At 37.7% G+C, this 23,524-nt stretch overlaps 2 protein-coding genes and 1 long non-coding RNA gene across 4 annotated transcripts; 1 reads left to right on the top strand and 2 right to left on the bottom strand.

Annotated features, from left to right (window-relative positions):
- The first annotated feature begins 3,246 nt into the window (after positions 1 to 3,246).
- On the top strand, positions 3,247 to 4,873 carry LOC133716999 (F-box/LRR-repeat protein At3g26922-like). Its single transcript, XM_062143622.1, has 3 exons — positions 3,247 to 4,194; positions 4,335 to 4,484; positions 4,589 to 4,873. The coding sequence occupies exons 1-3, from the start codon at positions 3,247 to 3,249 to the stop codon at positions 4,871 to 4,873; spliced, it is 1,383 nt and encodes a 460-aa protein (XP_061999606.1).
- Positions 4,874 to 10,867: 5,994 nt separating this feature from the next.
- On the bottom strand, positions 10,868 to 11,236 carry LOC133716998 (FRIGIDA-like protein 4a). Its single transcript, XM_062143620.1, has one exon. It carries the CDS (start codon positions 11,234 to 11,236, stop codon positions 10,868 to 10,870), a length of 369 nt encoding a protein of 122 aa, XP_061999604.1.
- Positions 11,237 to 19,970: 8,734 nt separating this feature from the next.
- On the bottom strand, positions 19,971 to 21,172 carry LOC133714262 (uncharacterized). Of its 2 annotated transcripts, none has more exons than XR_009848523.1 (4): positions 20,920 to 21,172; positions 20,662 to 20,829; positions 20,409 to 20,573; positions 19,971 to 20,314 (listed from the first exon to the last, which is right to left on the bottom strand). It is a non-coding gene; the product is annotated as an uncharacterized LOC133714262 (long non-coding RNA). The 2 variants fall into 2 exon arrangements; XR_009848522.1 differs by having other exon boundaries at positions 20,666 to 20,829.
- Positions 21,173 to 23,524: the final 2,352 nt, after the last annotated feature.

The following is a 23,524-nucleotide window of genomic DNA, read 5'->3' as shown; positions in this document are numbered from 1 at the left end:
GTAAGTATGTAAGCTTTGAAGACATACCAAACATCAAAGCCATCATCTTTCTCGATCTTCCTCTGTTATTTGGTGGAATTGAGCTACGGTAAACTGTATATAGTAACTGAGAACCGGGTAGCAGTTGCAAAGAGTTATAAGCAGAAAGAGATGGAGGGTAACATACAGTCTATATATCAAGAGACATATCACATTGATCGATTTGTATATATGGAATGTTAGGTCTGGCTTCATTTCGAGTCATGAATGGAATAGTATGCATGGTAGACCCCTACTCCCCTAGCTAGCTCCTCGTGTTCACACCAAACCCCAAAGGATATACATGCATACATGCTACGTTGTAAAACTGAAACACAATCATACCTATGGGCTCCGTTGGGCTCCGTTTGTAGCAAAATTGTAGCTTACATTTGGGTATTCTGCTCATATATCATAGTGCATGATATGTTCATGTAGGCTCTTAAACAGACCAAACCGCCTACTTTCATGCTTTAGTTCGATTGATTACATATTATTGTCTCACATTGGAGATCGTCATTTATACGTAGTTACAGATAAATACTATTTACCTATCTACATATGGACCCGAAAGGATATTTTATAGGCATGATCTCAAAGCATTCAAAATCTTGTCTTACACACACTTCTAGCTGTAGTCCTCTAGTTTCCCAGATTCACTGCTTAATTTGCTGATGAATTATTTGCTACAAATTTGTCCGAGAAAAACATTAGTGATGGAAAAGAGTGATGATTTTGTCATAGGGTTTAGGGTTTCGGGTTTACGGAGTTAGCTATAGTACAACAATGAACAAACTTTTCATTCTAGCTGATGGTCCCCAAAACGAAACGAGCTAGCCTTAGGCAAAGCACATGCAGAGCAGCAGATGCATGAATGCCCATTTCTTTCAGTCTTTTGATGATCATGAAGCAAGATCTACCTGTCTAGCTCCATTTTGTGAAGCTTGAGATTGAAAACAAAGCTAGCTCCATTTCTTCGATGTGGGTGGCCTAATATCGGTCACTACGTACCCGTCTGACATGTGAAGCTGAGGAGGATAGGGAGACATGGACAAACTGTGCTAGCATGAAATGCCAAAGCTGGATATGACATTGGATATATGTGTGTTTCTTTAATTCTACTTCTCGTTTTGTCTTCGGCTTTGGATTTTCTGTTTCGTGGCCAAGGAAGCACAACATAGAGAGTAGCCTTATCATTTTGTTTTGCCATTCCAGGCTTGTAATGGACTACTAATAGCTATGTATATCAGATTAAGCTGTGGGGGACCAGCAACTCTCAGACATGCTACTTGTCCCTCTGCTGCAATTGGTCTCTTTAGCGCCTAGCTAGCTAGAGGAAGCAATTGATCGAGTGCGGGCTAATCAAGCCAAGTCGTAATTAACCACGCAACCTAGCTTATCATTAACATGTGTTCCTTCATACTATCATATAAACAAAGAACAGCTAATGTTGGTCACTAGCTAACACCTAACACCCTTGCTTCGTCAATTGCAACTACATCCTATATGTAGACACGCAGAGATATATATAGGGATAGAAAATTATGGACGGAATAATCCACTTTGACCAATTGCGGATTCATAACTATTTATCCACAAGCGGAAAGACTATGATTAAGATGTGCATTCTCGTATAGTTGTAGATTTCTCTACTCTTTCTTATTGTAATCTATGGAGACATTTTTTCAAACATTTTATCCTCAAAACTTTACAAAACACGTAAAATGTGAAACAGTTTCATGACTTAGGTACTATAGATTCGCCTAGAAGCACTTAAGTACGCTCGTGACTCTTGAACCCACTCTTTCCCTAGCTAGACTTCCTAACGACAAGATTTTTACTACATGTTAGACAATCATTATCCCACCCAAAACAAATGGTGTAAATTAGTCAAAATATGTAAATCAAGGATATATGTGTTAACATATAGAAAAACAAAACTTATTTAGAGATCAAAGGGTTGGGTCTTAGTTAGGGACAAGCAATGGCAGTAGTCATCAAAACTTGAATTATTTCATTTCATGTTGTATCACGTGAGTAGTACTCAACTAGCTAGTAGCGCTAGAAGTAGATAGTAGGAATAATTATTTGAAAGTTAGTTAGGCACGACTGTACCTGTTTTGGATACTTGATGATCGCTCATAATGAACATAAACTCGACACAAACCAGGGTACAATAAACAAATTACACATGCACTATTTATTCCATGAATGCTGGGCCTGAATACTCTATCACAAGTTAATCCAACTCAAAATCAAACCCATTGAGATCTGACAACTAAGCCCAAGTTTTAAGCCCAGGTCACTGATGTTGATGCTTTTTTCAGTTGTCTTCTAAGTCCTGAGGTAGATAGGAATCATAGGATCGATGAGTGACAAAAATAGATAACTTCTTGAGGTCCTGAGGAGGTCTTCAATCCTCCACTCCTCCAAGTATTCCAACTTCTTAGGAATGGAACACACTATAACTCTATAAGTATATCCTTATCAATCAGCTGGGGTTCACCTAGTTGGTTTAGCATGTTATTATTTGCGTATTGAGTAAGACAATGAATTAAGCAAAATCATTAACCAGTTTATTCTTTTTTTCTGAGCGGTTCTGAAAAGCTAAACTAGCATACATCATACACAAAACTTACAGCACCAAAAATGCGTATGTTAGCTACTCTTTAGTCTTTAGTATATAGTCGGACCAAAATTCTCAAGCCCCAACTCCCTAACATTCTTCACCCTGCTGTAAAACACATGGGCTAGGTCAGAGTGGTTAGGACCAGTCCAGTCTTTGGATGCCATTGTTAAAGTACATAGTTACATACTGTAGTGCACTGCACGTCTGTTCGGGTCAAAGACCGGGTCATCTGATCGGTCAAAGTCGGCAATTATCTCATCTTGCAATGCACGGTTCCGAAAGAACCCTAATGATACTCAATCTCGTCATCTTTATTAATCTCCAGAGAAAGCAGGGATTCTTTGAGGTAGAGAGAACGTCAGTAACTGTTGTGGATCCAACTGCTGTATGTTCATATTTCGGGAAATATGGCAAGTCATTTTATTTGGGCTTCAACTGATTGAATATCTAAATATTCACTACCGTCTGATCGAGCTCCAAGAAGCCCACTACATATATAGATGTCCATATCGTCTCAAGATAACAGAATACACAGATATAAAACAAACTCAGACGATGCTGCGAAAGAGCTATCTAGGGTTTTCTTTCCAAGGTCGATGATGGCTGATGAAGAAGACAACAGAGTTAGAAGCCTGAGTGATTTACCCGATAATGTTCTTGGCCGCGTCTTATCCTTTCTACCAACACAAGAAGCCTCTAGAACGAGCATATTATCAAAAAGTTGGCGATACTTATGGTCATTGACTCCCAACCTTGACTTGGATGATCAAAGAGCCTATAACCCTAACAATTACTTAACACACTCGACAAATCTCCTCTTTCTCAATTATGTGGAAAGGTCCATCTCTCTTCGAAAATTCACCAAGAGCTTCCATCTCAAATTCAGCATTTATGATGATCGATCGAATCGACATGATGTCTCTTCCTTGGAGTCTTGGATCACTGGTCTGGTTAAGCGTAACGTTGAAGCTGTATCACTATCTCTACATATACACCGGCGAGTAATATCGATTGATTTTCCTGATTGCTTTTTGTCTTGCAAAACACTTGTGGATTTTGAAATCGAATCCACCAAGGCTGGAGCCCTGGTAATTTACATCCCCGAACCTCTTCGTCCCTCGATGTGTTTCTCAAGTCTCAAAACCTTGAGTTTCATAAACGTAACATTTACAAATGAAGACTCTACCAATCAACTATTTTCTAGCTGCCCGGTCCTTGAAGAGTTGACTTTGAATCAATGTCGGTGGTGGGATATCAAGGCTCTCAATGTTCTTGCGCCGAAGCTCCTGAGGTTAACTATAATCGAACCTGCCTACAATGCAAATGAACCAGAAGAATTTCGGAATTGCCGGATCGCAGTTCTTGGAACTAATCTCATGCATTTCAAGTATGAAGGTATCTTCAGGCACGAGTATTACTTATGCAATTCACCATCACTGGATAAGGCATGCATTGAGGGGTTTCCAAAGGTTTTGGAACACGGCTACTATCGATTGTATAGGATTCTTCGGTGTATCTCTAATCTAAAAGATTTAGAGATTCGGCTGGTATGCTATAGCTCCTGCAGCTAGCGTAGATTTGAATATTTATGGCTAAATAGTATGTTGTGTACGTCTAGATTTATTATATTAATTTGAAATATGTTTATACTAATTTGTTTTTTTTGTTATCAACCTTTTCTTTCTAGGTTCCAAAAGTTGAAGAACAAGACCTATATAATATGCCCATGTTCAAGAACGTAACCCGTTTGCATATATTATCGAGGGTTAAAGGGAATGGATTGATGAAGATCCTGCAGAACTCTCCTTCTCTTTCTGAAATTCTCATATTCTATGAGGTAATTACATGATATAAATATTCTAATGTAATCTCATACTCACTTATCTGATATGAATCTTGCTTATCATGTGCGTCTAATCTGTTTTCTAATGATCCACTCAGGGAATTTATCTACCCTTTGATATAGAATCTCTGCCTTTGTGTCTGTCACATTTGAAGAACATAGAGTTTCGTGTGTATGGAAATGAAATAATAACTTCGGAAAATGCATTCAAGTATTTGCTAGAAAATGCATTTGTTTTGAAGAAGATGATTATTTCATTCTATTGGACCGGTTCATTGACTTCATTCTCTGGAGACGAAGAAAACTTCAGAAAGTACATTTTGGAACTTCCCCGAAGATCAAAAGATTGTGAAGTATATGTTTCATTCTTTATATCGTGGTGAAGTAGTCGTTACATTTTTTTAATTGGCTTAGTGAGTTTTCAAAGCAATAATCTCTATGACTAAAAGCGTTTAAGATTAATTTGTATACTTTACAATGCTTTCGAATAGTATTCTGGTTGGAATTTGTATGTAGTGAGATATATATTTAAACTCTAGAACAATATAAACGCGCGACTTATGTAATTTCAATATAAGATATTATAACTTTGAAGGCATATCTAATTTTGTTAGAATTTGCATGCTGTGAGTGACATTTTCATACTCTTGAACTGAAAGAATGAGAAACCAATAGGCTGAATAGATGATTTCATTGATACAGAAACGTGTCTTTTGTACAAGTGTGATCACAATTAGTTCCTACAAGTCAGGAACCAGTTTACTACCTATATTACATAGAAGGAAAGCTACAGATATTGTACAGCTAACATCTAGGACAATCAGCTTTAATATAGAAGATATGACAGAAGATATGACAGATTAGTTTCCTTACACTCCCCCTCAAGTTGGAGAGCGCAGGACATCCACTCCCAACTTGCGAATCAAAGGAACAAAGATATCTTTCCCCAAAGGTTTAGTAAGAACATCGGCAAGCTGATAAGCAGAATTCACATACCTCGTGGCCACAGAACCATCTAGAATTTTGTCTCTAATGTAGTGGCAATCCATCTCGATGTGCCTAGTTCTCTCATGAAATACGGGATTGGCCGCAATGTGTAGTGCACCCTTGTTATCACAAAACAGCAAGGCTGGTTCACGAAGAGATAGGCCTAGATCTCTAAGTAGATAACGTAACCACGTCAACTCGCAACATGTTCCAGTCATAGCACGATATTCCGCCTCTGCTGAAGACAAATATACTGTTTTTTGAAGTTTTGATTTCCAAGAAATCAAAGAAGGTCCAAGAAAGACAAAGTATCCGGTGGTAGACCTTCTAGTGACAGGACACCCCGCCCAATCAGAATCACAATAAGCTTTCAACTTCATATCATTAATGGAAGAAAAGAACAGACCTTGCCCGGGAGCACCTTTTAGATAACGCACCACTCTCAATGCTGCCTCCCAATGCATCTTTCTAGGTTGATTCATAAATCTGCTTAGGACATGGACTGCATAAGTGATCTCAGGTCGAGAAACAGTGAGATATATAAGCCTGCCAATTAATCTTCTGTACTTTCCAGGGTCTTTAAGCAAATCACTGTGATCAGACAATTTTAAACCCTTCTCCATGGGAGTATCTACAGGTGCAGCCCCTAGTAACCCTACGTCTTCAATAATCTCCAGAGCATATTTACGTTGGCATATAAAAATTCCACGTTGAGAAGCCGAAACTTCAATACCAAGAAAATACTTCAAGTCTCCAAGATCTTTGAGACGAAATTGACTGTGTAAGAAAGTTTTAAGTGCAGTAATAGACTTCAAATCATTCCCGGTAATCAATATGTCATCCACATAAATCAAAAGTGCAGTAAATGAATCCCCATGCTTTCTAGTGAACAATGAATAATCTGCTTTAGATTGGAGGTACCCGGCTGACCGTACAGCATCAGAAAATTTCTCAAACCACTGCCGGGAAGCCTGCTTCAAACCATATAAAGACTTATGTAATCGGCATACCAGATGCTCCTCCCCCTGTCGCTGAAGACCAGGCGGAGGAGACATGTAAATTTCTTCCGTCAAATCACCATGGAGGAATGCATTGTTCACATCCAATTGATACAATGGCCAACCACGAGCTGCAGCCAAAGCTAATAAACAACGAACAGTAATGATTTTGGCAGTAGGGGAAAAAGTCTCTTGATAATCAACCCCTTCTAACTGAGTAAAACCTTTAGCAACCAGACAGGCTTTATACCTTTCAACGGAACCGTCGGCTTTGTGTTTCACCTTATAAACCCAACGACAACCAATGGGAACCTTACCGGCCGGAAGTGGAGTCAGTGTCCAAGTTCTGTTGGCTTGAAGAGCCTGTAATTCGGAAAGCATAGCAGCCTGCCATCCAGGATGGGCGGCAGCCTCAAAATAAGTGCGCGGCTCGGTAACATGGCTGAGCTTGGCCGTGAAAGCTCGGTGCTGCGGCAAATACCGATGATAGGAGACATAGTTGGCCAAGGGGTAGCGGGTACCATTGGTCGGACCAGGCAGCAAAGAGGACGAGGGGTCTGAGCAAACATGATAGGTGAGGCGGTCCGGTGGGCGAGTCTGGCGACCGGAGCGACGGAGAGGAGCCGGATCGAGATGGGGAATAGGGTCGGGGTCAACAGCGGGGGCAGGATCGGGTATGGTAGGGAGAAGGGATGGGGAAGAAAGCGTGGAGGGCAGCGACGGTGAGGGCAGTGGCGGCACAGAAGCAGAGGTAGGCGCCGGAGAAGAAGGAGAAACAGGCAAAGGAGAGCCAGATGGACCGAGAACAACGGTGTCGTTGTCAGAAGGGTTCATCAAACAACGGCGAGAGTAGGTAAGGAGAGGGGGAGGTGGTGGAGGCGGTGGGGGTGGCGAAGAGGACGGCGGAGAGGAGATGGGGAAAAGGGAGGGATTGGGTTATGGAGAGGAAATTGTACTAGTAGGAAAAGGTAATCGACTCTGCTTAGCCAAAGGACATATGTGGCAAGCATTATTAGATGAAACAGAAACATGCACAAAATTCTTAGCAATGAAACCTAAACATGAGGATGATACATGTCCTAAGCGGTTGTGCCATAGGTCAGTGGAGGTGATGGTAAGATGACAAGTTGGGCGTCTAGTGGGAAAGGAAGGACTGGTCATGGACTTCTCCGTCACTAATGCCACCAAATAATATAATCTGTTGCGTTGTTTACTCAAACCAATCGTCCTCCTCGTAGCCAGATCCTGTAAAATACACCAATATGGGAAGAAGGTCACTGAACAGTTTAATCCTCTCGTCAATCGACTAACCGACAATAAATCGACTTTAAATTTAGGCACAGATAACACATCATGAAGATAAAACATGGTACTCAGAGGTAATGAACCCTTAGCAGCAATATTAATTTTGTCTCCACTAGGCAATAGAACAGATGGTAATGTGCAATTATTATTTTGTGTAATAATTGCGTAGATGAAGTAATGTGATCGGTTGCTCCGCTGTCAATGATCCAATTGCGGGAAACGACCTTGGACAAACCTGGTTTTGTTACGGCGTTTGCTTTGGAACTCGAGCTGGTATTCGGATTGGGCTTCAAAGTCTGATTACTAAGAGCAGTCAGAAACTATTTAAACTGGGCCTCAGTGAGTGTCACCGTTGGCCCACTATCATCTTCAACAGCCTCGCTGACTTGATTTGCCGAAGGAGCTGCTCTTGATTGCTTCGAAAAACCTGTGCCTTGTCTCGCTTTAGGGTGACCTGGGGGATATCCAATTAATTGATAACAAGTCTGCACCCAATGGCCTGGATCTCCACAATAGGTACAGTGAGGTCTCCCCCTGCCGGAGCCTTGTCGCCGCTCAGTATCAAAACGGCGTCCTTCCTGGGACGCAAAATTGCGTTCTGGGGGTTGGGTCTTCTCAAAGCGTCCTCCTCGTCCTAAATTGAAATTGGGTCTTCCAGGAGTGCGCACTGCCATTGCAGCGCTTGAAGATGATTCCGCAGCGGGATGAGAGGCACCAAGGGAGCGTTGTTTCTCGTCCTGAGAGACCGCTGCATAGGCCTTACAGACTGTTGGTAAAGGACTCATCAGAAGAATCTGTCCACGAACAGAACTGTAAGTATCATTCAACCCCATTAGAAATTGCATGAGTCTTTGTTGTTCTGCCTGTGCTCCACGAGATGTCTCTGAATAGGTAGCTAATTCATCCCATAAGCCTTTCAATTTTGTATAATAAGCTGAGACTGACAGTTGCTCCTGTCGAAAACAAGCGATTTCTCGCTGAATTTCGAAGATGCGTGGAGCGTTACCTTGAGAGAATCGCTCACGAAGGTTTTCCCATACTTCGTGAGCAGTAGGATAGTAGATGACACTATCAGTGATTTCTGAATCAACGATGTTGATGATCCATGAATGAACCATATCATTACAACGCGACCAAGTCGCATAGCCTTCTGGGTCTGTCTCTTCTGAGGGAGCCTTTATTGTGCCGTTCACAAAACCAAGCTTGTTCTTAGAATTCAGAGCTAGGGTCATAGCCCTTTTCCATCCCGCATAATTGTCTCCATTCAGGGGCTTAGAGACTAGGACTAGACCTGGATGATCTGAATGATGTGTGAAAAAGGGATTAGAGAGGTCAGATTTTGACATCTCAGATGTAGGAGAATTGGAGGAATCGGCTTTTGATTTGCCGTGATCCTTGAGTGGCAGTGAGATGACATCGTCGTTGCCCATGTTGGCTTGAACGATGAGGGAATGAAGGGTAGGCTACACGAGATGTTAGAGTGCAGTAGATGAGAAGAGTCAGGATCTAGTCCTGCTCTGATACCATGAAAGAATGAGAAACCAATAGGCTGAATAGATGATTTAATTGATACAGAAACGTGTCCTTTATACAAGTGTGATCACAATTAGTTCCTACAAGTCAGGAACCAGTTTACTACCTATATTACATAGAAGGAAAGCTACAGATATTGTACAGCTAACATCTAGGACAATCAGCTTTAATACAGAAGATATGACAGATTAGTTTCCTTACATGAACAAAGTACGAATTCAGTTAGTTCCCATTATCCTCAGAATTCATATGAAAGTTGCGTTATATAAAATGTCTGGTTGTGATATGTTACGTTATATAAAATGTCTGGCTGTGATAAGGTTTGAAAAAGTCGTAAGTTCAGCAACGTTCTGTGTGAACGAAGTAGAGTCGAAAGGCACAAAGCCGCGTAGACCTAGTTGATAATTTCCTGGTAATTACTATGAATCTGAATCGAAATGAACTAAATTTTAATCTATAAACTGTCTAGTTCTATATATTGAAAAACTTCAAACCTAAACCCATTAAGTGTCGGTCTAGTTTGCTTCTTGCTTCCTAAGCTGGTGATCACTAGCAATATCGCTCCGGCGATCGAGCAGCTCATCATGAACTTAGAAGAGCTCAAGGAAAGCTTCAAGGAACTGAGAATCATTAGCGAAACGCAAGAAAAACGTGTATGGTACCACGAGACAAGAGCTCAGAACTTAATAATCGCTTATGTTCTGCTGCAAGGCTTGTTTTTCATAGGGATTGTACAAGCACAAGGCTCATCCTCATCGTCACCACCTTCCAGTACTCCCAGAAATCAATGGTGGGTTCCCTTCTCCATGATACTAGTTTCATCTGTAGTCTTCTTCATGGCTTTCCTAGATGCTGTGACTATGTTTTATAGGACCCAGTACCATCTAGATATGAACTATATGGAGCAGGACCTCATATTCAAGAAGATACATGAAGCCAAACATCCACCTGCAGCTAGTTATAAGCTCAGTCATTCCATCAAGATAGAAAAGTGCAGTGGTCATGAACAAGAAGTGCCTACAGAGCATGAAACTGTAAGACCTAATGTCTTTCAGCTCTTCAAACGCAAGGTTTATATTTACTTTACAGCTCTGGGTTTGTTCGCTTTCACTGTAATTCAGTTATACGCTTGCCGCTTGTTCTATATAAGGTGAAGGTTGCACAACAGATTTGAAACAAATATATTTATCATATTTGTATCTGCAAAAGGTGTAAACCACACTTTCCATAAGCAGAGGCATGTATGTAACAAAAAGAGAAGGGCTTTGGAAAGGTGTAAATATCTTGTCTACCATAGATATGTAGATCTTGGTCAATCTAAAGTCAAGATCATCAAGTGTTTGTGGAACTAAACTTCTTGCAAGAACAAATGAACTAGGTAGCAAAGAAGGAAAGAGATACCAATATGCATCTATAAACAGTAAGAAAATTTAAGGAAAAACCATCACGATAGTTACATAAAGAACCAGGCCTGTACATAAAAGATTCCAAAACTCTCTCTGTCCTGAAATGCTAAGCAAACTTACAACAAAACTACCACCAATTCATAAGCCTTCAGCATCTTAGGGGACAGTTGCTCTGAACATGCCCTGGCTCATTGCAATGGTAACACTTGATGTGTTTCTTCTTCGCTGATTGTGGTGGTTGAAAATCGGAGACATAAGTGCTGTTATCACGTTTCCTCCATCTTTTCTTCTTAGCTTGTTGTTTAACTGGCTTGGCGTCAAGACATGCAGCTTCCCGATCCACTATTAGGCTCTCCAGCTTCTGAAGTTGCAATTCAATGTCCTTGGATGGGTATTCAGACTCTAGGTTGTAATCTTTGATGCATCCAATCACATCTTTCAGGTCCTTTACTGCCTTTGAGCCATTCCTTATGGCACCCTTTGCACATTCTTTTAACAGTGGCACAGGGGGAAACATGTCAGTTAACTTGAGGGTGCAACTAAACACAACGGCCTGAAGCAGTTGCTGTAAGATCAAATATGGACATAACACATATCATCATAAAGTAATTGATGATTAGCTTAATATCAATCCTAGTTTAACATGGATACAAACAGTAAATCAATACTAGTGACTTAATGAAGTAGTGTATCAATTCATTAAGGATAGTAATCCATTGCTTAGTCTACAAGAAAGGCTACAAGTTATGATACATTAGGAATCTAACAGTGAAACCTAAACCGACAAGGAATGCTTTAATGGGAAGCTTCTTGAGGTTTAAGTCTCATATATATATACAGATGAATTGGTCCCTGATTACTACCACGACTATTGCATAAGTTTTGTCCATTGAGAAGCAAGTTGGTAAGTAACAGAAGACCACATTCAGTGATCGAGTTAAGCAGTTGCATAAGATGGAATCCATGACAGTAATTGTAGAAGGTAAGCCTTGATCCTTTTATGATTGTTGTGCATATGTTGTGAGCATGTAATTATGGTTTTACAATTGGTATCAAAGCGAGGTTACCCATGTGTGCATGCCTAACGGCCACACGGGCTCCACGTCACCCAAAGTTGTCCACGTGTATGACTTGAAAATTCGTCACACGTGCGGGGGCGTGTTGAGAATATATATATCCCACATGGGAAAAATGGGACATTGCTAGTGGGTTTATAAGAGTTTGGGCCACTCCATCCATTGTCAATTGGTTTTGGATGTGAACCCCAGATTACTTTATCATGATTTTGCAAATGGCAATGTAGAGCATAGGCTCACAAATATGAAAAATCGTTTTAGGGTTTTGCAAAACAAACATAAATTTTTTTAAGGGTTTTTGCTTTACGGGTCAAGTAACTGATCAGGTTACTGACCAAGTCACTGGTCATGTAACTGATCAGGTACCTGACCAAGTAAGTAACTGACCAAGTAACTGGTCAGGTACCTGATCAAGGTAAGTTACTTAAGTCGACTGCTGCATCTGGTTAATTATAAAATTCACGCTTCCGCTATGATTTTTTAGCAGCAAATTGGAGAAAAAGCAAAAACAGGTTTTTCTGTGAGATTGATTTCGATTCAAAGCATGATAATTGAATTTTTGATTGTGCTCAAGAACCCTAGTTGCATTCCCGGCGTGCGTTAGGCTAGAGTAGATGGTGACCGGATGAAATTTACAATTTCTTGATTGTTCTGTGGTTTCTTGGAATCGAATCAATTTTGGTTATGCTTGAATATGCATGTTGAATTGATTGATGATATGGTATTGTATCTGTGATTGTGTAAAATTGTATGAAGAACAAAAATCTCCCAGATTTTGTTTACACGTTGTTAAAGTTGGCAGATACAAGAGCTTAATTTTCTTACAAGGATAAATCTGGATAGAATGTAAAGTAAAAGAGCTCATATGTTTTGTGGTTTTCTGTTGGCATAAGTGATTATGATGCACAAAGCATCCTTCATTGATGTTGGCAGAAAACATTGATCAGGTACGTGTAACTGGTCAAGTAACTGACCAAGTAACTGTACCTGATCGAGTAACAAAACTGAAATTGTGTTTTGTGTTTTAAAACTATGCTTCAGTTTTATCTTCCAAAGAAGTGGTTAAGTATGGTTTTAGAATACAAAACAGCAGTATGCATGCTTGATGAAAATAAATACGGATACTTAGAAATTTTTCTTCTGTCTAAAGATGTGGATAAATTTCTTTGGATAACTTGTTTTCATTGAACATGGCATATTGATAAAGAACTCCAGGATGTTATGCTTCTGCTCCAAAGTGTTGCTTAACATTGTTTTTTGTTATGGACTGATATGAATGCAAGTATGGATTGTTTAGGTTTTCTATATGTTTTTGTTTTGGTTGCTTAAAGCTAAATAAAACACAGAAAACTTAAAATTAATTTTCTTTACAAAATTGAGAACTCACATGAATTTTGTTTTGCTCCTTAGGTAACTCTTACATGAACTTGAACAGTGTCTTGATGTTAACTGGAACAAATTATAGAGCTTGGCTAGACTCTGTGAAAAATTATATGGAAATGCATGAGAACATAGACTATTGCTTTACTGAGGATAAGCCTGAAGAGTTGAATGAAAAGAGCACCAAGAAAGATACTGACCTTTACAAGAAGTGGCATAGATCAAATAGAATGGCTAAGAACCTCATCCGAACATCTATGTCTAAGACTGTCAGGGGAAGTATAGAAGAGCCTGAGCTAGCATCAGATTTTCTGGAACACATAGATGCTAAGTTTAAAGAAAGTGAAAAAGTAGAAGCAGGTAGACTGACTAAAGAGTTTCATGATTTGAAGTACATGGGTTCAGGGGGAGTTAGAGAGCATATTATGAAGATGATCAATATAAATGGAAGACTTAGGGAACTCTTGATGGGGGTTAGGGATGAGCAGGTAGTGCATTATGCACTATATTCCTTGCCGAACAGTTTTAGTCATCTTAGGACCAGTTACAACTCTCAAAAGGGAAACTGGACTCTAGATGAACTTATATCCATCTGTGTGGATGAGGAATCTAGGATCAAGGAAGAAAAGGAACCTGCTACGACCATTAACCTTATTGAGAAGCCTAAAAGGAAAAAGCCCCAGAATAAGCTCAAGCCTATCAAAGCCATAACTAAGAGTTCAACAGCTGCAGTGGCCAAGGAAAACAGGTCATTCAGGTTCAAGTGCTACTTTTGCAAAAGAGTAGGACATATGAAAAAGGACTGCACTGGCTATAAAAATTGGTTAGCCAAAAAGGGTAAGATTTTTTCTAATACAGTTTTTTCCTTAGAAATTAATCTTATAAATGTTGAACCACAGTCTTGGTGGATAGATTCAGGCTCACCTATTCATATTACTAATTCTTTGCAGGGATTCATAAGGAGGAGAATCCCAAAAAGTGATGAAGTGAACCTGTGTGTAGGCAATGGCATGAGAGTGGCAGTCAAGGCTATTGGAACCTTAAAGCTCGATTTAGGATTAGGAAAATTGTTAGTTCTGGACAATGTTTTTTATGTACCTTCCATGGGAAACCTTCAGTTTCTCTTTTAGTAAAATCTGGTTGTAGACTTGTTATGGATAGTAATGGAATTCTTATTTCTAAAAATTCTGTTCAAATTGGTTCTGGTGTTATTATGAATGATTATTTACAGTTAAATTGTTCAATGGCTCAACAAGAAATTTTACTTGTTGAAAATAACACATTGAAAATAACACAAACAGTACTAGCACTTTAATAGGTGTTAAAAGAACCAAACTAAATGAAAAGTCTGCATTTTTATGGCATAGAAGACTCGGCCATGTTTCAAAAGAGAGACTGAAAATTTTGGTGAAAAACAACATCCTAAATGAACTTGATTTTTCTGATCTAACAGACTGTGTTGAATGCTTTAAGGGAAAAATAACTAATACTAGAAAGAAGACTGCATATAGAAGCCAAAATTTATTAGAACTCATACACACTGATATATGTGGACCATTTAGGCATCAGACTATCTGTGGGAATGTGTATTTTATCACATTCATTGATGACTTTTCTAGATACAGTTATATTTATCTACTTTCAGAAAAGGCACAAGCATTGAAAGCCTTTAAAATCTTTAAGTCTGAGGTAGAAAATCAACTAGAAAAGAAAATCAAAACAGTGAGATCAGATAGATGGGGTGAGTTCTATGGCAAGTACACTGAATCCGGCCAACAAAAGGGTCCATTTGCCTTGTTTTTGCAAGACAATGGAATTAAAGCTCAATATACAACACCCTATAACCCACAACAGAATGGTGTTGCAGAGAGAAAGAACAGGACTCTTTTGAACATGGTTAGATGTATGATGTGTACAACAGGTTTGCCTAAATTTCTGTGGGATGAGGCTTTAAAAACTGCAAATTATATTTGCAACAGAACACCTAGCAAAGCCATAGAAAAGACTGCTTTTGAGGTTTGGTGTGGCAGGAAACCTAGTCTTCATCACTGCCATGTTTGGGGATGTCATGCAGAAGCTAGGATTTATAATCCAAGCTTGAATAAACTTGATCCTAAGACAGTTAGTTGCTATTTTATAGGTTATCCAGATAAATCTAAAGGCTATAAATTATATTCTGCTTATCATTCACCTAGAATTTTTGAAACACATCAAGTAAAGTTTCTAAGTGAAAAAGTTCACAATACAAACCTTGAGGATTTATCCTCAGATTTTGAGGAAATTGTGTCGGATGAGAATATAAGTGTAGCATTGCCTTTAGAACAAGAAGTAACTGATCAAGTCACTGGTCGAGTAACTAACCAAGTAACTGATCACATACCTATAACTAGTCAAGCAACTGACCATGTCACTGACCAAGTAACTGGTCAAGTACCTGTCACTGGTCATGTCACTGACCAAGTAACTGTCACTGGTCAAGTAACCGACCACGTAACTGACAATCCTCAGCCTAGAAGATCACAGAGAGCAAGAAAACCAACTTATGGGGGGAAGATAGTGACTACATTGTTTATCTGCAAGAAGCAGAAATTGAAATGGACTGTGCAGAGGACAATGATCCAACCACATTTAACCAGGCTATTGAAAGTAATGAATCTCACCAATGGCAGCTAACAATGGAAGCAGAAATTGATTCCATGAGCCAAAATGCAGTTTGGGAATTAGTTGAACCTGACCCTAATCAGAAACCTATAGGTTGTAAATGAGTTTTCAAAACCAAAAGAGATGCAAATGGCAATGTAGAGAGACATAAAGCAAGATTAGTTGCCAAGGGTTTTACATAGAAAGAGGGCATTGATTTTACTAAGACTTTTTCTCCTGTTTCTACAAAAGACTCGTTTAGGATAATCATGGCTTTAGTGGCTCATTTTGATATGGAGTTTAATTACACGCATTTCCATGAGTGTAATTGTATCTTTAAACACTAGAATTATGCTAATCCTCAAACTAATTTTATGTAATTAATCCATTGTTATTTATTTGTAGGAAATAAGTGGAGTCACGGAAATCAAAAGCAAAATGGTGCGAAAATGGAGCAATTCAGAGTTTTTAGCAAAAAAACGAAATTGTGGAAAGCTTAATTAAACAGTTCAATTGATTAATTATGTAATTAAGCTTAATTGGTTAATTAAGCTTAATTGGTCAATTAAGCTCAAAGGAAACGTGCAGCTATTTTATTTAATTGCTTAATTGTTTAATTGCTTGTCACTTTGTGGTCTGTTGGCTTTGCTTTAATTGCAAAGACTAGGTCATAAGATGATAGCAACATGGCCTGCACGTGTCACCTTACCTCACCAGCTCTCTATCCCTTCATTTTCTTTTGGATTAAAGTCTGTTTAGTCCCTGTACTATGCCTCTCTCATCGTTTCAGTCCCTGACATTCCAATTTAATCTGAAAAGTCACTGAGGTCTCAATTTCCGTCTAATAGATCAATTCCGCGGGAAATTAGGAATTGGCCTTGGGTGAAATGTCTAATATACCCCTCAGTTATTTCTTTTTCTTTTTTTTTCCTTTTTAATTTATTCTTTTTTCTTTTTTCTTTTTAATTTGCATTTTTCCTTCTTTTTTTTTTTTTTTCCTTTTTCCATTTTTATTTCTTTTTCTTTCTTTTTTCTTTTTCCTTTTTAAATTTTTTTTTTCTTTTTTCTTTTTCCTTTTTAATTTCTTTTTTCCTTTTTAATTTTTTTTTTCTTTTTAATTTTTTTTTTTCCTTTTTAATTTCTTTTTTTCCTTTTTTCTTTTTTCTTTTTCATTTTTTTTTTCCTTTTTAATTTCTTTTTTTCCTTTTATCTTTTTTCTTTTTCATTTCTTTTTTGCTTTTTAATTTCTTTTTTTCCTTTTTAAGTTCTTTTTTCTTTTTCATTTTGCCTACTTTATACTTCCTCAACCCACCAATCTCATTCTGATCAAACTCATCTGTTTCCCAATCAGCTCGGAAATTCGCCGCTAAACCACTCCCCTCTTGTTTTCACAGCCTACTTCTCTCTCTCCCACTCAAATCCCACTTTCTCTCTCCACATCAAGCCTCAATTTGGAAAATTTTCACTGAAAATTACCATTTTTTAACTTTTCACTGAAAACTACCATTTTTTCAAACTCTGAGGTTTTGGGTTTGGTTGAAATGGTGGTTTTTGATGGCCAAGTTGACAAAAACCAGAAGTGAAGAAGAAGAATAGTGATGGAAAAGAAAAATGGTCGCTGGCGTGGAGAACAAGAATTGGAGTTTCGGGTCTATCTGGATTGGTTCGCCTACGTAGCGCTACTGATGCAGCAGAATACGATGGTCATTAAAAATGAAAAAAAAAAAAAAAAAAAAAAAAAGGAAAAAAGAAATTAAAAAGAAAAAAAAATTAAAATGGAAAAAGGAAAAAAAGAAAAATAAAAGGAAAAAGAAAAAAAAGAAATTAAAAAGGAAAAAGAAAAAAAAATTAAAATGGAAAAACGAAAAAAATAAAAATAAAAGGAAAAAGAAAAAAAAAGAAATTAAAAAGGAAAAAGAAAAAAGAAACAAGAAAAAAAAGAAATTAAAAATGAAAAAGAAAAAAGAAAAAAATAATAAATTAAAATGGAAAAAGGAAAAAAATAAAAATAAAAAAAGGAAAAATGAAATTAAAAAAGAAAAAGGAAAAAGAAAAAAGAAATTAAAAAGGAAAAAGGAAAAAAGAAAAAAGGAAAAAAATAAATTAAAAAGGAAAAAAAAGAAAAAAGAAATAACTGAGGGGTATATTGGACATTTCACCGAAGGCCAATTCCTAATTTCCCGCATAAAGGACCTATTAGACGGAAATTGAGACCTCAGAGACTTTTCAGATTAAATTGGAATGTCAGGGACTGAAACGATGAGAGAGACATAGTACAGGGACTAAACAGACTTTAGCCCTTTTCTTTTGTTTTCTTAGCCATAGATCTTCCTAGGATCCCTCGCACCCATTATAATTCAAGCGTCCATTTCTTAGCAGGAGGGAGATATATATACAACCATCTCTACAACGAGAACACACAACCTGCAGTAGCCGCACCAGCACAAACAGGGCAGCCCTTTGGGCTGCTCTCTTCTCCACCTTCCTCCTCCATTTTTCCTCTTTTCTTTATAATTTCTTTTGAGATTTAAAGAACTACTCACACAAACCTTCAAGGATCTATCAAGGAACTCAATCTCTACAAGATTCAATATTTGGGTATTTTGTGGAGTTGTAATTCAAGGCTAGTCATGCTAGCTCCATAGCTATTTGTGACTATCCTTGTTTTCTCCTACACTTCTCTACTCTTTGCTATTTGAACTTTGTAATTTTGATGTTCATGAATATGGGTTGTGAGTAGTTACTTTTGGGAGCTAGGGTTTCTAACTTTAGCTCAATTTTGATGTAATGAACATATTTTTTAAGTGATAAATAATGTATTTTCATATGGGTGCACTCTAATTACTATGTTAATTGATTCTTGATGCATAAATTTTAGGGAATTGACCATTCTCTTTGTTATGTTTTGAGATTTGTGATGTGTGATACAATTGGTGGTTCTTTTCACTACTAGAAAAAGGGCTTAAGGGGACTAATAATATGTGTGCCTTTTGATACCTATAGGGACAAATATGTGTCCCCATTGAGCTATAGAGACATATATCATATGTGTGCCTATTGCTAAATGGCACACATATCTCAAGCTCAAGTGTCCCCAAATAAAAGAGTAGCTCCCATGGGTCTCTACACTACAAATCTGGATTCTGTATCAAGTATTGTACGACACTTGTACAAATACATGGAAAATATACTCACTCTTGGGGACACTTAATCTGTGCCAATGACCTTTTTTTTTTTTTTTATCCCCGGTTCCCTGACCATAATAGATTCAAATCAATCCTAGACAATTCCAACAGTAAAGTACTCCAATATGCAGTAGAAACCATATCAAAGAATAAAAACAGTAATCGCAATCCGATTAATGAATAAGTATTTCAATGTTACAATAGAATAAGTTACCATATCCAACTAGGAAACTTCAATTCAGTGGATCATTAATACATGAAAAAGCTAAGTACTTCAGCAGCACTTGGTCCAACAGTCCGACCCGCTCCAATATGAAATCAACTACCTTTATACACATACTTCCTGAATAGAGATTGTAGCAGACCAGCAACCAGCAAACTGCACAAGTATGTGAATTATATGATCAAAGCAGCACATACTACTACTATTAACCCTACCATACTACTACACAATTCAGTCAAGGCATGTTTGGAATCATCGCTGCATCCTGAATGAAGCTAATTTGTACATGAATGTTTGATGATCAATATAACTCGTCTTTCACCAGACACAAGTGTACAAGCGTGCAACTTCTAAACAGGTCTAGCATAAATCATAGCATTGAACTAAACTAGCAGGACAAGAGTATGTGGCTTTTCAAGATCACAGATTAATAAAGAAGCATCAATTTTTATGCATGTTTCCATTAGCCATCTTAGTAACATGTGAAACCTCAAAAACAATATATATATATATATAATCAGAGGTCTCAATAGTGAAATGAAACTTACATTTGACAAAAACTAGAAAAAGCACCCGCGCTTTGCTGCGGGATTTGTTATTGTTAACCATTTTGTATGCAAGGTTTATTGATAAAATGTAATAAATTACGATATAAGTTTGGGAAAGAACAATTATAAATTCCAGCTTAACCAGACTAGCTATGACCGATTACTAAACAGAGAAAAAAAGGATTTCCGGTTATAAATGTTCAAATGTTGCTAAAGATTTCCAATTTGTGAACATTTTAGGTGTAAAAAGGAATCACAATCGTCAACAACATAACCCAAAAGGAGGTGATATTTGACCAAACTGATAAAACACTATGTATCACACATCAAACTAATAATATTTTATCACAAATAAAGAAATAAAACTAAATCTTCTAAAGTTCAAACACAGTAGCTAAATATGTGCAACTTTTTTAGCAAACTACCTTTAGTGCCAGCTCCATGCAGCCTGGGAAGATATTGAAGTCATGGATCTTTTGACTCTGAAATTTCTTAGTTTCTTCATCTTTTGTTTGCTCTAGTTTATCTATCTCTCCTTTTGATCTGCATGTTGCTTCATTTTGGTTAGTCATGGAAACATGCAGAGATAATCAAAATACATGAAATGAAATTTTTTTGTATAGGAGGTTGAGTTTACCTTGGTGAAATAACGCTCAGTATTGTCAAGGAGCGGACGTAGGGGAGCCTCTACTTTCCAATTGTGTAGTTCTAAGATCATTGGATTTAATTTCAAGTGGAGTGCTGCTGCTGTCCTCATTGTTTCTAACTTCTTTGTAGGGAATCCTTCAAACCTTGATAAAACCTGCACTTTGGAAAATGGCATATATGTAATGATAACGAAAATGAAGATTAACAAACAATAATTAACAAAAGTGGAAGATGATTTATACCAACCCTGTGTCTCATCAGTCAAGTGTTCAAGAATGGATTCTAATTTCTTGTGGAACTCTAACAACTCATTCATGTCTTTTGTTTGGAAAAAACTCATGGTAGTTCTCATATCCGTTAAAGACTTTGAATATTTCTGAACATCTTCAATTTGTTGAGAGTACGCTAATCTGAGACACAGAGCAAATGGTTTAAAAAAAATTCTTTCTACTTAGATTACTATAATTTTCAATGAAAGGGTCTATGGAAAACATAAATACCTTTTTCATATCTGCTAGAGCATCAACCATGCCCTTTCGACTTGCTGTGCTGCTCCCAGCTCCACCTACAGCAGCACAGAAGTGAGCTTTATTTTTTAGGTGAGAACTGAAAAGGCCAAACAAAACAACGATGAAATTCACCCATCATTAAGCTAGCTACGGATAGGTGTTCAATAATCAAAAACCAAGATATGAAAGCTCTTTTGGGCAAAAAATCTAATGAACCATAAAACTTACCCTTCCATAGACATTAATATTTACATGTCAATGATAATTAATATGACCTTGAAGCAAAGAAATTTTCAAATACAACATATATACATGGGTAAACTATACAGCACTGAAGGGAATCAAAGTCCAAGAATAGAAACACCGAATGAGTAGAGTTCAGTACACTTTTCTTGCTTGTTGGAACAAAACAAACAACTAAACCCACTATCAATATTCAACCAAACAAACAATAAGCTATTGAAAACAAACATAGAACGAAAATCAGATCAAGACCCAGATTCTGAAATGCAAAGAAGAATGAGAAAGGCACCTTCTTTTCCATAATATAAGCTTCGTTTAGTTTACTTCCTAGTTCTTAATATAAGCTTAAAAAGTAAGAGCTCCCCATTTGAAATTTGAAATTTGAAATTGAAAATGAATTTGACTACAATACCTCATCATAAGGAGAGCAGTGCTAGCCTTCTTGACAGCAGCTGGCTTCAATGGTAAGATGAAACCAACCACCACCGCCCAAGAACCCAACTGAAAAATCGAATCGAAGAACCGGACTGAAGAACACAAAAGAAAAATGGGTGAAGAAACTAATGGAACAACACAACCAAAGAACCCAGATTGAACAACCCTTAAACCCAGGCCAGATCCCCTTCAGTTTTCCCAAACCAACCCAGATCTTCAAGTTTCCCACCCCTAACTCATAAGCTACAAATCGAATAACCTAGCTAGAGGCAGAGATGGTTTTGGTCAGGGTTCATTTTTTAGAGATGGCTTCGATCGGGGTTTGTCAAAGAGAGATGTGGCACTGGGAACAGAAGTGGAGTCGCAATACACACCTCGTGAAAACAAACAAGAAGAAACGGGAGAGAGAGAGAGAGAGAATGGGAGATAAAATACGTATTTAAGTGTATAAGTGTTAGTTTTTATCAAATAGGGACACTTCGTCCGTCCCTTCTCCCCATTTTGGAGATAAAAATACATATTGGTAGTGTGTATGTGGTATTTTTATCAAATGGGGACACATATCTTCTCCTGTGCCTATTGATCACTTAAAGGCACACATGCTTCATCTGTCCCTATTCTATGTGTCCCCTTAGGCCCTTTTTCTAGTAGTGTTTGTTCACTAGCTTCATGTAATTAGTGTGGTGTGTCAAGTAGTTGCTTAATCGAGAATGAATGATTGCCTAATTTTCTATTTTCTTGTGCCCTTCGCCTTTAATCCTAGACGTTGTGGCCCTAACAAGGCATAATGATTAGGGTTAGAGAGTTCATTCTTGCCTTAACCGGAAGAATGGATACCAAATAAAAGAAATTGACTTAGTGGCGCGCCTTAACCGGCATTAGGTAGAGAACTAAGCAATCGTTAAATTTTAGGTTGTAACTATTGCATGCTTAAATCCCTAATTTCTAGAGCTCTAGGCCTTTAGTTCATGTTTTGGTAGCCCTACTAAGGTACTAACTCATGAATTAGAGAGTTCATATTTGTCCTAACCGAAAATGTGAATACCCTTAAGGAAATTCAGCTTAGTGACCTTGACCGGCATTAAGTACGGGATTTGGTTCTCATGAAGATATGTTTGTTTGCTTGAAATGTGTTCGTTGCATTGAAATTGCTAGAGAGTGATCCCTAGTACCCAAAAATCTATCTCTTTTTTATTTTTCGTCATTTTTAATTGTTGTTGTTAATTTAGTTTTCGACTTAGTCTTTTAGAAAATTACAATCATAATTTCTACCTCATTGTAAATAGCCATCACTAGGCTCTTAGTTTTGATTAGGCTTTGGTGCAAACCAAAGCCGAGCATTGCTAAGGCTTGGTGCCTTAGAATAGTATTTTTATTTTTTTTCTTTTTCTTTTGTTTGCTTAGTGACTTTAGTTCCGACTACCCAAGGATTGTGGGTTAGCCACTAATCCCCGTGGTACGATAAACTTTGGGCATAATATTTCCCTATCTTGACAATGATACGTACGCTTGCGTAATTGTGTATCAAGTCAGAGTTACACCAAATGGATGTTAAGACAGCTTTTTTGAATGGTGAACTAGATGAAGTGATCTATATGAAGCAGCCAGAAGGTTTTGTGCAAGCTGGAAGTGAAAACTTAGTATGCAGGTTAAGAAAATCAATTTATGGCCTTAAACAAGCTTCTAGACAGTGGTACAAGAAATTTGATTATGTGATTTCTACTTTTGGATTTACAGAAAATCTTGTTGATGAGTGTGTTTACTTGAAGACAGTTGAGAACAATTTTATTTTCCTAGTACTCTATGTCGATGATATACTTTTGGCTAGCAGTAACATTAAACTGCTTAAAGACACTAAGAGCTTTCTGTCAAATAATTTTGACATGAAAGACTTAGGAGAAGCATCCTATGTACTAGG

This window comes from Rosa rugosa, chromosome 6 (genome assembly GCF_958449725.1).
Source record: "Rosa rugosa chromosome 6, drRosRugo1.1, whole genome shotgun sequence".
Taxonomy (NCBI): domain Eukaryota; kingdom Viridiplantae; phylum Streptophyta; class Magnoliopsida; order Rosales; family Rosaceae; genus Rosa; species Rosa rugosa.
Note: the sequence above shows the minus strand (reverse complement) of the source record. Positions and strands in the feature narration are given on the sequence as shown.

What these genes read in the sequence shown, in the direction of transcription:
- LOC133716999 (XM_062143622.1), top strand. Translation starts at nt 3,247, where the DNA reads ATGGCTGATGAAGAAGACAACAGAGTTAGAAGCCTGAGTGATTTACCC. An exon ending in AAGATTTAGAGATTCGGCTG is followed by an intron (nt 4,195 to 4,334) that starts GTATGCTATAGC and finishes TTTTCTTTCTAG; the next exon opens with GTTCCAAAAGTTGAAGAACA. An exon ending in AAATTCTCATATTCTATGAG is followed by an intron (nt 4,485 to 4,588) that starts GTAATTACATGA and finishes TGATCCACTCAG; the next exon opens with GGAATTTATCTACCCTTTGA.
- LOC133716998 (XM_062143620.1), bottom strand. Translation starts at nt 11,236, where the DNA reads ATGTTTCCCCCTGTGCCACTGTTAAAAGAATGTGCAAAGGGTGCCATA.